Source organism: Manis javanica, chromosome 1, assembly GCF_040802235.1.
Source record: "Manis javanica isolate MJ-LG chromosome 1, MJ_LKY, whole genome shotgun sequence".
Lineage (NCBI taxonomy): Eukaryota > Metazoa > Chordata > Mammalia > Pholidota > Manidae > Manis > Manis javanica.
Genome location: NC_133156.1, coordinates 55,687,598 through 55,700,955, shown reverse-complemented (window position 1 = coordinate 55,700,955; position 13,358 = coordinate 55,687,598). Strand labels below are relative to the sequence as shown.

The 13,358-nt window shown below is 52.8% G+C and overlaps 1 protein-coding gene across 1 annotated transcript in view; it reads right to left on the bottom strand.

Annotated features, from left to right (window-relative positions):
- Position 1: 1 nt before the first annotated feature.
- Positions 2 to 13,358, bottom strand: part of CDHR2 (cadherin related family member 2) — a 30,179-nt gene continuing 16,822 nt past the window's right edge. The window contains exons 14-32 of the mRNA XM_017668567.3: positions 13,193 to 13,354; positions 12,844 to 12,905; positions 12,338 to 12,581; positions 10,189 to 10,428; positions 7,870 to 7,939; positions 7,145 to 7,750; positions 6,204 to 6,275; positions 5,730 to 5,779; positions 5,190 to 5,341; positions 4,954 to 5,062; positions 4,773 to 4,861; positions 4,250 to 4,318; positions 4,064 to 4,141; positions 3,926 to 3,986; positions 3,719 to 3,843; positions 3,074 to 3,187; positions 2,912 to 2,992; positions 2,161 to 2,218; positions 2 to 277 (exon numbers count right to left, since the gene is read on the bottom strand). Coding sequence (XP_017524056.1) covers positions 140 to 277; positions 2,161 to 2,218; positions 2,912 to 2,992; positions 3,074 to 3,187; positions 3,719 to 3,843; positions 3,926 to 3,986; positions 4,064 to 4,141; positions 4,250 to 4,318; positions 4,773 to 4,861; positions 4,954 to 5,062; positions 5,190 to 5,341; positions 5,730 to 5,779; positions 6,204 to 6,275; positions 7,145 to 7,750; positions 7,870 to 7,939; positions 10,189 to 10,428; positions 12,338 to 12,581; positions 12,844 to 12,905; positions 13,193 to 13,354 — 2,580 coding nt within the window. The 3' untranslated portion in view covers positions 2 to 139. The remainder of the gene's footprint in view (positions 278 to 2,160; positions 2,219 to 2,911; positions 2,993 to 3,073; positions 3,188 to 3,718; positions 3,844 to 3,925; positions 3,987 to 4,063; positions 4,142 to 4,249; positions 4,319 to 4,772; positions 4,862 to 4,953; positions 5,063 to 5,189; positions 5,342 to 5,729; positions 5,780 to 6,203; positions 6,276 to 7,144; positions 7,751 to 7,869; positions 7,940 to 10,188; positions 10,429 to 12,337; positions 12,582 to 12,843; positions 12,906 to 13,192; positions 13,355 to 13,358) is intronic.

The following is a 13,358-nucleotide window of genomic DNA, read 5'->3' as shown; positions in this document are numbered from 1 at the left end:
GGGGGCAGAGCAACACAATATATTATGTTTAGGGAGGGGTAGGCATAGTTAGGGGTGACAAGGCCTCTTCCCAGGTGGACCAGAAGAGTGGGGGGCCCATGTGGAGCTCCATGGCAAGGGTCCTGTGGAAGGGCCCCCATCACAGGTCTGTGGTGTCCAGGCCATCATTAGTGAAGGACACCGCCTCCTGCTGTCCACCCATGCCTGTCTTCCTTCCTGACAGCACCACGCTCAGAGGCTCTAGATCTGACCCCATCGGACTGTGTAGAGGCTCCTTCTGTGGAGAGAGAGAGGGGAGGTGTAAAGGGCAGGGCTAAGATGGGGTGATTTCCCCAATCTTTAGGGAAGTAGGGGGGACTTCAAGCCCATGACCACACAGCTCCTTGGCTGGGGTCCCACATGCTTCTCCTGGGACCTCAGTAGCTGTGTCCCAGAGGTAGCCATAGCTAGCTACTAGAGGTACAGATGGGTTAGGGAGAAGGGGTGGGCCTTGGGGGATCCACTCTGGCCTTTGCTCCACCCATGGACACAGTGGTACTTTGGTGTTCTACCCAGTCCTGAATAACACCAAGCCTGCATCCAAGGAGCCAGTCCAGCACACTTCCTGCTGCCTGTGCCCTACAGCAGGCACCATGCTGGGCACAGCCCACCCATAACCTGAAGTACCTGCAGGAAACCCTGAGGGAGGGATCTGTCCTGCATTTTACAGATGTGGAAACAGGCTCAGAGGGCTCTGAGGGCCGGTAAGGGAGAGAGCAGGGTTTAGACTGCTGGTTTGCCGGCTATAAAGCTTGTCCACAGCACAGTGCTGTCCCTGGTTGAATTTAGCATCTCCCTCTGCCACCCTCATAAGAGTGCATCACACCCAGGATTACACCTGCAGCTCATTATGGCGCACATTCAACTCCCGACTCCCTGTCTTTCCCTTCCCCCTCCCATGTGACATGCCACACACACACCTTGCAAGTATATGCACTCCTGTGGACCAGCTAGGTCCCTAAGCTCAGCTACTCTATCAGAGGCTCCCAGGGAGAACAGCCCTACCATCAGGGCTTTCTCCAGAGGAGCTCTATGGGTCTCAGTAAACAGTGGCACATTTCTGAGAGACGCCAGGAGGGACTGCCCATGCTCCTCAGAGCCCTTGCCACAGAACTGAAGGGGAGCTGTCAGCACAGAACAGCCCATGAAAATGAGGCCCAGCTGGGCAGACAGGAGGCCTGGGTTCTGGTCTGCACTCCTTGCAAGTTTTCTGACCTTAGGCAAGCCATACCCATCTCTGGCCTTGGTTGCTTGAAAAGAGAGAAAGATGACTCCTCATCTCTCTCAGACCTCCACATAAACATTCATAGAGTTCTTGGTGAGTCAGAGCACCAACAGGTCATTGGAGAAAGCCCCACCTCTCCATATTCCCTGCCCAGAGACCCCAAGACCCAACGACTGCTGCAGGAGATGAGGTGGAGCCTCAGCAGTTTCTCAGAAATACAACCCCCTGCCCATCCCCTACCCTGCCCACTGATCTAGTCTTGTGGTTCTTAATCCTGCACATTAGGACCCTGGGAGCTTTAACACATTCATGCCAAGGCCCACCCAGCCACTGGATCAGAATCTCTAGGCTGTGACCTGGTATCAGTATGTCAGGAGAGCTCTCCATGTGATTCCAATCAGCAGCCCAGGCTGTGTGAACTCTTGATCTAACTGAACCAACTAACCTATTGAACAAATAACAATACTGTTGTTTATCTGAACCTACCTTCTCTCCTTTGCTAGATTTTGTTCACCTCTAGATCTCTTCCCTCAACCCCACTCGCTTTCATATAAAGGATATAAATGAAAGGAACCAGGATTTTTAGCTTTGTACTGAGTGGTGTTTATACCTTCACTTATTTCACAACAGGCCCACAACAGCTCTGCGTGGCTGATGTTCTAATCACACTTACAGGTGAGAAAACAACTGGGGGAGAAGTCAGCCACTGAGAGTCACGGTGAAGAAGTAGAGGGGCGAAGACTAGACTCCCTTCCAAAGCCCTGGGGCTTGCCAGGGCCTAGTCCAGAGATGTGCCCATGTCAGCAGTGGGTCCCTCTGCTCTGTCCTGAACCCCACCCCTTCAGAGAAGGACCCCACGTCAGAAAACCCAGACACCAACTCATCCCCCATCTTGCCTTGATTTCCTGCTTGTCCTTTTCCAAGTCCACAGAGTTGTCATCCAGGGAGTTGAGGCTGCATGGGAGATGATGAAACTCAGATAGTTTGCAGGCCCAGTCCTCCCTGTCTGTGGCCAAGAACCACCACTCTCACCACAGCTACCATCACCACCTCCCCCCATTACTGGCAGCACCATCACCAAGACTACCACCACCACCATCACCATCACCACCCACCACCACCACCATCACTACGACCATCACTATCACCACACCACCACCACCATCACCTCCACCACCACTACCACCACCACACTACCATCACCATCACCACCAACAACAACATGCCCACCACGACCACCACTGTCACCATCACCACCACCGCCGCCACCACCACGACCATCGCTGTCACCACCACCACCGTCACCACCACCACCGTCACCACCACACCACCACCACCATCACCGTCACTACCACCACCACACTACCATCACCGTCACCACCAACATGACCACCACCACCACCATCACCACCAGCACCATCAACATGACCACCATCACCAACACCACCATCACCACCACGACCACCACCACTGTCACCATCACCACCACCACCACCACCACCACTGTCACCATCACCACGTCACCATCAATAACACCATGACCACCACCGTCACCATCACCACCGCCATCACCATGACCACCACCACCACCATCCATCACCATCACTACCACCTGATACCAGCCTGGCTGTGAGGGGCACTGCATACCTGATATGGTCCAGGTCGCTGGAGGATGATTGGGACTCAAAGCCCAGGTCCTTGGTGGGGAGGTTCAGCATGGGATTAGCCCTGGAGAGAAGGTCTGGTCAAGCAGCCATGGACCTCAGCTGCCCCATGGGACCTCTTACCCACTTTCTGACCCCCGCTCACCGCTCAGTGGTGTACATGTTAGTCCCAGGGATGGCAGAGGCTGATGGCATCACGCCCCCTGCTGTCCTCCGCGCCTCCTTGGCAGCATTCAAAGCCCGAAGCTTCCGGTGGTAGCTGTGGGGACCCAAGAGGGGGGTCACTACTTCCCTGCACACCTATTGTGTGCCCAGTACAGGCCCTAAGTGTGACTTCATAACTACTCTGGCAGGGGAGAGTGTTAGCTCTATTTTACAAAGGGTACAAATAAGATCCAGAGAAGGAAAATCATTTGCCAAAGGCCACAGAGCTGCCAGTGGCAAGGTGTAGAATCAAACTCACATGTGGCTGCTGACTCTAAACGTTGGAAAGGGCAGAGGAGGCAGCATGTGTTAAATTCACAGGAAGTGACAGACATCTTACCAGGTGTGAGGTGCACACTGCTTCCTCGAGTGCTTTGAGGAATCTAGTGTCACACCCATTCTGCAGATGGGAAAACTGAGGCTTGGGGAGGGGAGAAAACCTGCCCAAGATGACCAGTCACAAGAAGTCATGGGGAACTGAATACAGAAATACCTGATGCCTAACCCCAAGCTTTTTCTACACCCTGGATGTCTTGGGTGTTGGGAGAGGTGGGCTTGAAGACACAGGGAATGATGGCAGCAGTACCTCTTCCGGGCACACACGAGGGCCATGGTCATGATCACAATGACCAGCAGCAAAGTCACTCCTAATCCTATGATGACATTACTGAGCATCTTCGGCAAGTCTGACTCCTGGCTCTCTTGGGAGCCCTGGAGAAGAAGTATGAGGGAGGCTGTGAGGTCAACATTCCCCCTCCCCACGCCCCCATCACCTGTGCCCTTCAACACTCACCAGTACCACCAGCCCCAGCTGCAGCAGCTGTGTCAGGGAGTCCTGGTCATTCCGGATCATCCTGGCCACAGAGGGTCGTTGGCATCCCCTAGGCTCCCTGCTCCCCCACCTGCCCACATCAAGGGCAGCCCCACTCACACACTCAGCTCCTCAAGCGTCAGGGCTGACCCGTTTGAGAAGACAAAGTAGGCGTCAAGGTAGGAACGGCCTCGGGCCCTGGAACAGGGTAGAGGTGAAGAGTCAGGGGCGCAGAAACCACCCAGTAGGCCCCTCCTGCTGCTGCTGCATTTCCTTAACCCAACCACTGGTCCTATGGGCACTCACCGAGCCGTGGACTCTATGTCCTGAATGTTCACGATGTAGACAGTAGTCCTGGTTGCCTGGGCAAGGGCCCTGCAAAGGGGATAGGTGTCACAGAGGCCTGGGGAAGAGGCCTTAGTCCAGGCCTGCGGCCAGGGCTCTGCAGCTGAATTAGGAATTGTGTGAATTTGAAAGGGACACCTCCTCTGGACAACTCCATTGGGTAAGCAGGCAGCACCTCCGTGCAAATTAGACAAGGAAACCCCTTCCCCCGGGGCAGGGCTTTCAGCTTAGCAAACAGAGTGCCCTGTTCAGTGCAAACCTTCACAATTGTACATGGCGGCCCTAGGCCTCTCTGCCCAGCCAATCATAGGCTTCTGGGTGCATACGGAAAGGAAACGCAAGTACGTGTACAGGCTCGAAGATGGGGACAAGGTCACGTGTGGGTCAGGGACGTGGTCGAGAGGCTTTCCATCTAGGTCTTGTCAGCGACCAGGTTTCTAGGCCCCATTCTTCCCTGCAGCCCGTCCTGGGCTCCCCGACCTACGCCTTAATTGCCTCTGTGTTGGCACCCACTTCCTCCTTGGTCAGGGAGAACTGCAGCCTCACACGGTAACTCTGGTCCACAGTGAAGAGCTGTGGAAGGAGGGCATGGGGGCAGGTCAGGCACAGGGCACCCGGAGGCTAGCCGAGGGCACTGGGGCCTGAAGGTAGGACCCAACACTCACGTGCAGGGTGATTTGGGCTTTCTGGGCAGGACCCACAGAAGGTCTGTCCTGAGCCTGGACTGTCACTTGGTAGGTGCCTTGGAGAGTGGAATCAAGGTTGGTCACCAGCCTATGGAAGGCACAAGGGCACGGCTCTGGCCTGGAACCCACTTGTCCACCTCTAGGATGGGGAACTGACTGCCCTGAGGCCCTCTCTGGCTCCTCCCAACCCCTGTCCAGGGGCTGCCCACAGTTACTCAATGTTGCCAATGAACACGTTGGCCTCTGTGGAGGTGGAGACCCAGAAGAAGCCTTGGAAAGAGGTTATGGCCCCATCCTTCGCGATGAAATCCACTTGGAGGATGGAGAACACGATGGCCCCATTGCTCCCTGAATCACTGTCTCTGGCCTGGGAGGAAAAGTGGACAACATCCGCAGTGGTATTTTTATAATTTTACTCTAGAAATTATTTAGCTACAAGGAACTCATTTACTTTGCAGTTACTGTGATTTCTCTGTAATACTCAAGGATTCTGATGTAGTGAGAAAAATCTAGCCTACAAGTGGTTTTTATAGTCATGAAATTTTTATGAGTACTAAATCTTACAATTAATTGAGTTTAATCATATCAATTAGGCAGGTATTCATTTCCATTCTGGGGTTTTCTTTCCATACGTTGGAGCGAATAAATTTCCATTCTTGTGTTAAAACATTTGGGGTGGCTGAAAGGACTGAAAGCCTTGAGCCAGTGTCTCCTGGGGCTAACATGACTGACAAAGGCTGGAGCCAGTGACTTACCTGCACAGAAGCCACCTGCTGGTTGGGCATCACAAGCTCTGGGATGATCACTACAAGTGTTGACAGGAAGGGATTGGTAGTGGCAGGGCCTGTGCCACCCTGGCCTTGTGCTGATCACAAGCCCAGCTCAGAACTCGTTTCCCCAAACCTGCCTTCAACCTATCTACCAGCAGAGACCCTCATTACAACTACCCCTGCACCAGTAGTTAGCAGGTCATCCACCACCCATTGCGCAGATGGGAAAACTGAAGTCCAGAGAGGTAGGGTCTGGCTCAGGGTCAGATATGAGTTGGGGTAAAAACTTAGGTCTCCTCTCCTGTTGAAACCCTGAAGAAGAGGCAGGATTAGAGGCCTTCCTCCCTTTCTGAGGGCTCACCTGGGGCCTGAGAAGTATCTGCAGGAGTTGCCCAAAGGTAGTCCTCACAAGAGTACTATGTGTGGGGAAGGGTGGGAAGAGAGAGGCTTGTTGCTTACCAAAAGTCTTATTATTAGGCAGAAAGTAGGGTGCATTGTCATTCACATCCTCAATGGTGATGGGGAGGGTTCCTAGGAGGACAAGGTTGGCTGACTCTGGTCTCTAGGCAAAGGCCTGACCCAGAAAGCCTAGGCCTCAGCTATGCTTCCAGGAGTTTCCTTCCCATGCATCGCTCATGCTCAATTCCCTCCCATGCTCCTGATCCACACTGCCCACTTAGCATTCTCGGGCTTTTTTTAGGAGGCAATACCCTCCCCAGACCTCAGAGAGGATAAACAGCTTGTCCAAGGTCACACAGCAGGAGCAGTGAGCCAGGAGTGAGCTCAGCCCAGTTACGTCCCATGGGACCAAAACATTATGCTGATACTTACTAGCTATGTAAGCTAGGTTATTGAACTGCTCACTCTGTGCTTCAGTTTCCTCATCTATAAAATTGGATAGGGATCACCTACCTCATGGGTTGTATGACAATAAAATGAAGAAATGCTTACAAGGGGCTTATACAAGAAATGCTTACATAGCTCTTGGCTCTAGTAAGAACTCAATAAATGCTTACATAGCTCTGGGCCATAGCAAGAATAGCTGTTAAGATAGTTATTATTCCTACTTGGTGTCAGAGGTGGGATACAAGTACACGTCTGACTCTGCAGTACGCTCTTTCCTTTACACTGTCTCACAAAATAATAGCATTAGGTGCTTACTATGTGCCAAGCACTGAATTAAATGCTTTATATGCACGTTCTTATTTAATCTTCACAGCCAACCTACTACCCAATTCTATTTGACAGATGGGGATCCTAAAGCTTGGGGAGATGTTGTGACTTTCCCAGTGACACAGCTTGTAGGGACTGGAGCTAGAATTTGAATCCAGATCTTGTGGGTCCCGGCCTATAGCCCTTATGCTGCAGCTTGTCAAGCCCTAGAGGCCAGGTTGCCTCACCATTGTCACTGTATGCCTGGAAGCGGGGGTCCGTTGTGAGGTCACAGGCCCGCACAACTAGTGTGACCAGGTCACAGGTTTCATAGTCGATGGCCTTGCTTTCAGTGATGAACACAGAGCCATTGGTCAGCACAGAGAACCAGCCATGGCACAGGTTGCCCACGTTGACCCCAGCCTTGGTACAGATGACGTTCACAAGCTGTACTTCCAGCTGAGCTGTGGTATCCACATCCCGGGCAACCACCTCAGCCACCAGGCCATACTGTGAGCCATTCTCAGCCACACGGATGCCCTGGAGTGAGGCTGAGTCCAGGGTGGGTGGTTCATCATTCACATCCACCACAGCCACCAACACTCCTACCGTGGCCTCATCCCCCTGGGGGTCTGGGTTCTCAGCACTCACTGTCAGATTGAAGGAGGTCTGCATCTCATAGTCCAGGCTTACATCTGAGGGCAGCAAGAGGCGGCCCTCAGCCCACCCAGACCCCAGTACCAAGCCTCGGAGCATGAAATTGTTGGCGCCACTCCCTGACAGGCTGAAGCTGATGCGGTTGTTGGCTTCTGTCTGGTCTGCATCCCAGGCCTCCACCACACCCACCAGGACTCCTGTGGGTGAGGGATGGAGTAAGGAGGGACTCCTGGCCTGGCTTCCTCTGTCCTCACCACCCTCAGGCATGACGGGCCCACCTGGCAGGGGCCGGATACTGCCCTGGGCCCAAACTCACCTGGGTCCCTCTCCTTCACCAAGAAGGAGTAGATGGACTGATTGAAGACAGGCAGATTATCATTGACATCCTGCAAACAGGAGGCAGTTCTGAGCCCAGGGACCTCAGGAGCCCCAAGGTTCAGCCTCCCCAGAGCCAACCTACTTCTTCTCCCCTGAGGCATCCTCAGGCATCACTGCCACTTTACATAAGAGAAAATGGCCTTTGAGAGGATGGAGCTAGCCCAGGGCTCGCACCTAGGGCTCAGAGGCCTGTGGCCGGACCCCTGAAGTTAGCTGTACACTTTCAGTGAACCCTACCTCCTCCCTGCTGCTCTGACTACAGCTCAGAGCTGTTGTAGATGTTGCGTTTCAGAAGGATGACTCCGATCCCCCATTATGTCCCTGTCTGGCCTAGCATGACTCCATGTCTCTCAGACTGAGTGTGTTGGCACCAGTGCCGCCGCATCTCCAGAGACCCCATGGCCCAAGCCTTCTCGGTCCTGTTCTGGCCCTCCTGCTCTCGGCCGAGCCCAGGCTTGGGGCACGTGCCAGGACTTAGACCTGGACCTGCCCTCAGACACCTGCTGTTTTCTGTTCTGTTTTTCCCTCTCCAGCCCTGCCACCCTGGCAGACAGACGGACAGAGCACTGCCACTGCTGCCACAGCCTGAAGCTGACTCCACCCCCTGCTTCCTCCCCTGACACTGTGTGAGCCCTTGGCTTCTCCACCCCTTCCCGGGGGAAGCCACCGGCATCTGCTTTTGCTTTCAGCTTTTTCTAAGTGACAGTAGACTAGGCATTTTTGAAAATAAAGCCCTTTCCCCATAGCTAGATGCTTTTGCTGATGATTTCTCAGAGATGGTGCGACAGGCTCAATGCACATGGCCAGCTGCATTCTCAAGGACACCCTGTCATAGGAGTGGCAAATCCGGCCCCACCCCTGCCTCATGTGTGACTTGGACATCTCTGGCCTGCACGTCTTCATCTGCAAAATGCAGTTGTAGTCGCCACTCACAGGGCCCTTACGCAGACTCACTCACAGGTATGAAAGGACTTCCTTACTCAGGACATGCAATTCTTCTTTCTTGTTTCTTTGTGGCCTACTTCCACCCCAGGACAAGTCCTAATTCAGCTACCGTTTTTCCATTTTCCCCACAGTCTCACGATGAGTCTTGCAGGAAAGTGGCACAGCCCAACCAAGTGACCCACTGGGCTGCTATGTAGGGTGTGGCACAGGCTCTGCACTGAACACCCCTAGGGGGCACCATCCACGTCATGAATATTGTGCAGGCACACATTTGTTACAACACTTTTCTAGAGGAAGGTGCCTTATGGGCTGGTGGCAGCCCTAGGACCAGACAGACTGGGTTCAAAACCACGGACTGCGGCCCTACTCAACCTCTCTGTGCCTTCCTGGACCAATAAATTGGTACTAACCACACTTATATTGCAGAGCCAGGTGTGCGGTAGACACTATAAATGCTGATTTTTCCCCCTTCTCTATGCCTTTGAACGGTGGTGGGAGACAGGAGGGTTGGGGTAGGACTTTGTGAATGATAATTAAAGCTAATACAGTAGATTCCCCCTTATCCATGGGGACTGCATTCCCAGAGCCCCAGGGGATGCCTGACAGCCCAGACAGCATCAAACACTCTATATGCTGTGTTTTTTCTGTACATACATACCTATGATAAAGCTTAATTTATAAATTAGGCACAGTAAGAGATTAACAACAATAACTAATAATAAGAACAATTGTAACAATATAATGCAATCAAAGTTATGTGAATGGATCTTTCTCTCAAAATATCTTATTGTACTGTCCACACCCTTCTTCCTGAGATGATATAAAATGATAAAATGCCTGTGTGATGAGACAAGGGGAGGTAAATGACATAGGCATTGTGACCCAGTGTTAAGCTGCTCCTGACCTTCTGACGGTACCTCAGAAGGAGGATTATTTGCTTCTGGACTACGATTGCCGGGGCTCACTGAACCCATGAAGAGCAAAACCACAGATACTGCTGTCAGTGAGTACCTTCTTTGGATCAGGCTCTCTGAAGCACTTTTCATTTGGTAACTCGTTTATGTAATTTTCATCCCCATTTTACAGATGAGGAACTTGAGGGCAAAGGGAGATTAAGCAATTGCCTAAGGCCACACAACCACTGAGCATGATTCTAACCCAGGCGGTCTGGCTCCAGGACTCTCTTACCCACTCCTCTGCAAAGGGCAAGAATGTGACTCAGGCTGTGGGGGAGGGGGAGCTGACCATCTGCTGGGAGCCCCTCAACATGGGCCCATCCTGGCATCCCACCGCCGGCAAAGCCAGGCCTTACCTCCACAGTGATGGTGACATTGACCTCAGTGCTGAGGACAGGCACACCACAGTCAGCCACACACACAGTCAGTACAATGCGGCCCCCCAGGGCAGGTTCGATGGCCTCTCGGTCCAAGGGACCCAGGTTTCTGAGGACCCCTTTGTCAGGATCCACGGAGAAGTTTTGGCTGTATGGGCCAGGCAGCAGGCTGAAGTGCAGACGGCTGTTGTTGGTATCTGGCTGGTCACTGTCATGAGCCTGTGCAGACAAGCAGGGTTGGGGCATCAGCCATCAGGTGCTCCCCAGCCCCCCCAGCCTCCTCCTCTATAGACTGGCCACCCCTCCCAGCACTGGCCCATGAGGGTAACAATCGGGCCTAAAAGCCAATGGGATGGTGGCTAATCTCCCAGCCTTGGCTGCCATCTAAGGGCATCAGAGTAGCAGCTTGCAGGATTGCCTGAGGTCTTAGGCACTGAAGTCATCCATTCATCCCACAGATGTTTACTGTGTGCCTACCATGTGCCCAGCCCTGTTCTAGGCACTGGGAATAGAGCCGTGATCCAGACAGTTCCTTTATGGAGCTAGTTGAGGGGAGGGGTGGTATATTGTAGACATTCAAAATTCAAAACAAATATAAAGTAAGTCCAACAATATTCTGATTTTCCCATGTGTGTGTTCCTGTCCTGCCAGAGTCCTGAGCACGCTCTTAGTTTGCTTCAGGGTGATCCAGCATGGAGAATACAACAGGTTCTTCCATGTCACTAGGCCTTCCGCATGCTGTTCCCCCACCCTGAGTGCCCTCTGCATCTTCTTTGTTTGACTCCAGACCAGGCTGGTGCCCCTCCAGACCTCCACAACCCCTGTGCCACCTTCCGGACAGCACAAACGGTACTTCTGGGCAGCTGTCTGGCGCCCTCCTCCTAACTGAAAATCACCTAGGGATAGGAATCATGGTGGATTCAGCTCAGAGGACCCGGGCCCAGCCAAGGGCCTGGTGCACAGTAGGTGCTCTGCAAATGTGGCTTTGAATCCAGGGCTGGGCTGCACTGACTTGGAGCCATTCTTTTCCCTTCTCCCCTGCCCATCCCCCACCTTCAGCTCTTACATTTCAATTCTATTGGGATCTTGCTTATTTATTAAATGCCTCCTGTGTAGGCAGCCAGAAATGGTTTTTTCAAAAGTCTGACCCTGTCTGTTCATACCTCAGCACTCTGAACTCAGGCCACTTAATTCACCAACCACTTATGGGGGCTCATGCTGGGCACCCCAGTTACAGCAGCAGACCTGAAGCACTCTTGCTCCAAGGAGCTCACAGATCAGACTAAGAAGTACCAAGGAGCAGGAGAAAAGGCCCAGGTTTCAGGGCACAGAAGTCTGAGCTCCAGCCCCAGTACTACCACTTACTGGCTGTACAGTCACAGAAAAGTCACTTAACCTCTGTAAGCCTCAGTTTCTCCTTCTGTAAAATGGGGATCATTAGAGCACCTGTTTCACAAGTCAGTCAAGAGATCTGGGATGGGAAACCACACGGCCCCAGAAAGATGGGCGGGCTCCACAGCCATGGGATTGTCATTTCCAGGACCTGGTTTCCCACTTCCCGTAAGACCCCCTTTCAGATGAGTTCATGGGGGAAGTTTCACTCCAGTGTTTGTCTGGAGCCAATAGTGTGTTTTTAATCTCACAGGGTCTGTGAACCTAGCTACTCACCACATTTCCTATATTTGCTTTGGCCACTAGGAAGCTGGGAACTGAATTTTCAGTCTGCTCCTGGAAGTTGTATGGCTGTAGGTTTTAACCCGACCTTTGTGCCCTTCAGCAACACTATCTTGTACCCACAACAACACTTCAACAACCTTTTAATCAAAGCCATCTCAAATTTCTTTTGGAATGAGACAGGGGCCTGCATTTAAAAGCACATTATGTTTTTGCGGGGTTGCCCTGTGCTAGGCCTTGCGCTGAGCACTTTCCATCCATTGTCTCATTATTCCCCAGCGACCCGGGGGATAAGTTCTGACTGTGCTTATTTGCCAGAGGAAATGGAAGCCCAGAGAGCTTGAGTGACTTTCTCAGGGCCACACAGCACAGGCCAGATTCGAACCAGGGCCAGCATGATTGCAGAGCAAGGGTTGGCCCCTGTCCCACCCAGCAAGCCCAGACCAGCTCGCACCTGGATGGTCACAGAGACATTGGCCTCCCCTTCCTGGACAAAGATGTTGTAGGAGCCGCTGACCACGGGCTCATTGTCATTGATGTCCAGCAGGACAATCTGCAGCGTGGTGGAGGCCGACAGGTTCCCTCCATCGGTAGCCTGCAGCGTGAGGTGGTACACGGCCTGCTTCTCCCGGTCCAGCAGCCGGCTGTTCCTCACTCTCACAGTTCCAGAGTCTGGATCCACCTCAAAGACGTCTGCCCTGGGTGGGGTGGCAGATAGAGCAAATGAAAAGACAAGATGCCTGTTTAAGTTTGGATTTCAGGTACACAATAGAAAATATTTTAGTGTGTCCCATGCACTATCTGCAACCTACTTATACTGAAAATTATTCGTTGTTTATCTGCAATTGAAATGCAACTGGGTGCCTTGTACTGTCTGCTTACTCTAGCCACATGGTGGGGCAGAAAAGCAGGCCTGGTCCCCACTCGCCTGCCTGCCCTCTGCCCACCCTGAGACCTTACCCAGTCCCTGGAAGTAGGCTGTAGGTGATGCGGCCCCCGTCACCCGTGTCTGGGTCAAAGGCCTGTGAGGCAGAGATAGATAATTGGACACAGTTCAGAAATGATGGCACTCACTGCTAACCACACAGTTGTTGGGGACAGGGCTGTCCTGCTTCCTGATGCAAAGGAAGAACCCACAACACACTCAGATTTACACACCAGCACCTCCCCCCACCCCCCCACTCCCATGCATGTGCACTTGCTGGGACCTGATGACGTCAGATGGCACAGAGATGTGGGCAGGCATGGTCCCCATCCACCCTCCCTGTGTCTCTCCCTGCCTGACCAAGTCATGGGCCCCACGACTCACATGGATGCTGTTGGTGACCACAGAGCCATTGGCACTGTGTTCCCAGACACTGAGGTTGTACAAGTTGTGGGGGAATGTAGGCCTATGGTCGTTAATGTCTCTAAGGTGGATGATCACCGAGGCGACAGAGGAGTTCCCGCTGACTGAGTCAGTGGCCACAACCTAA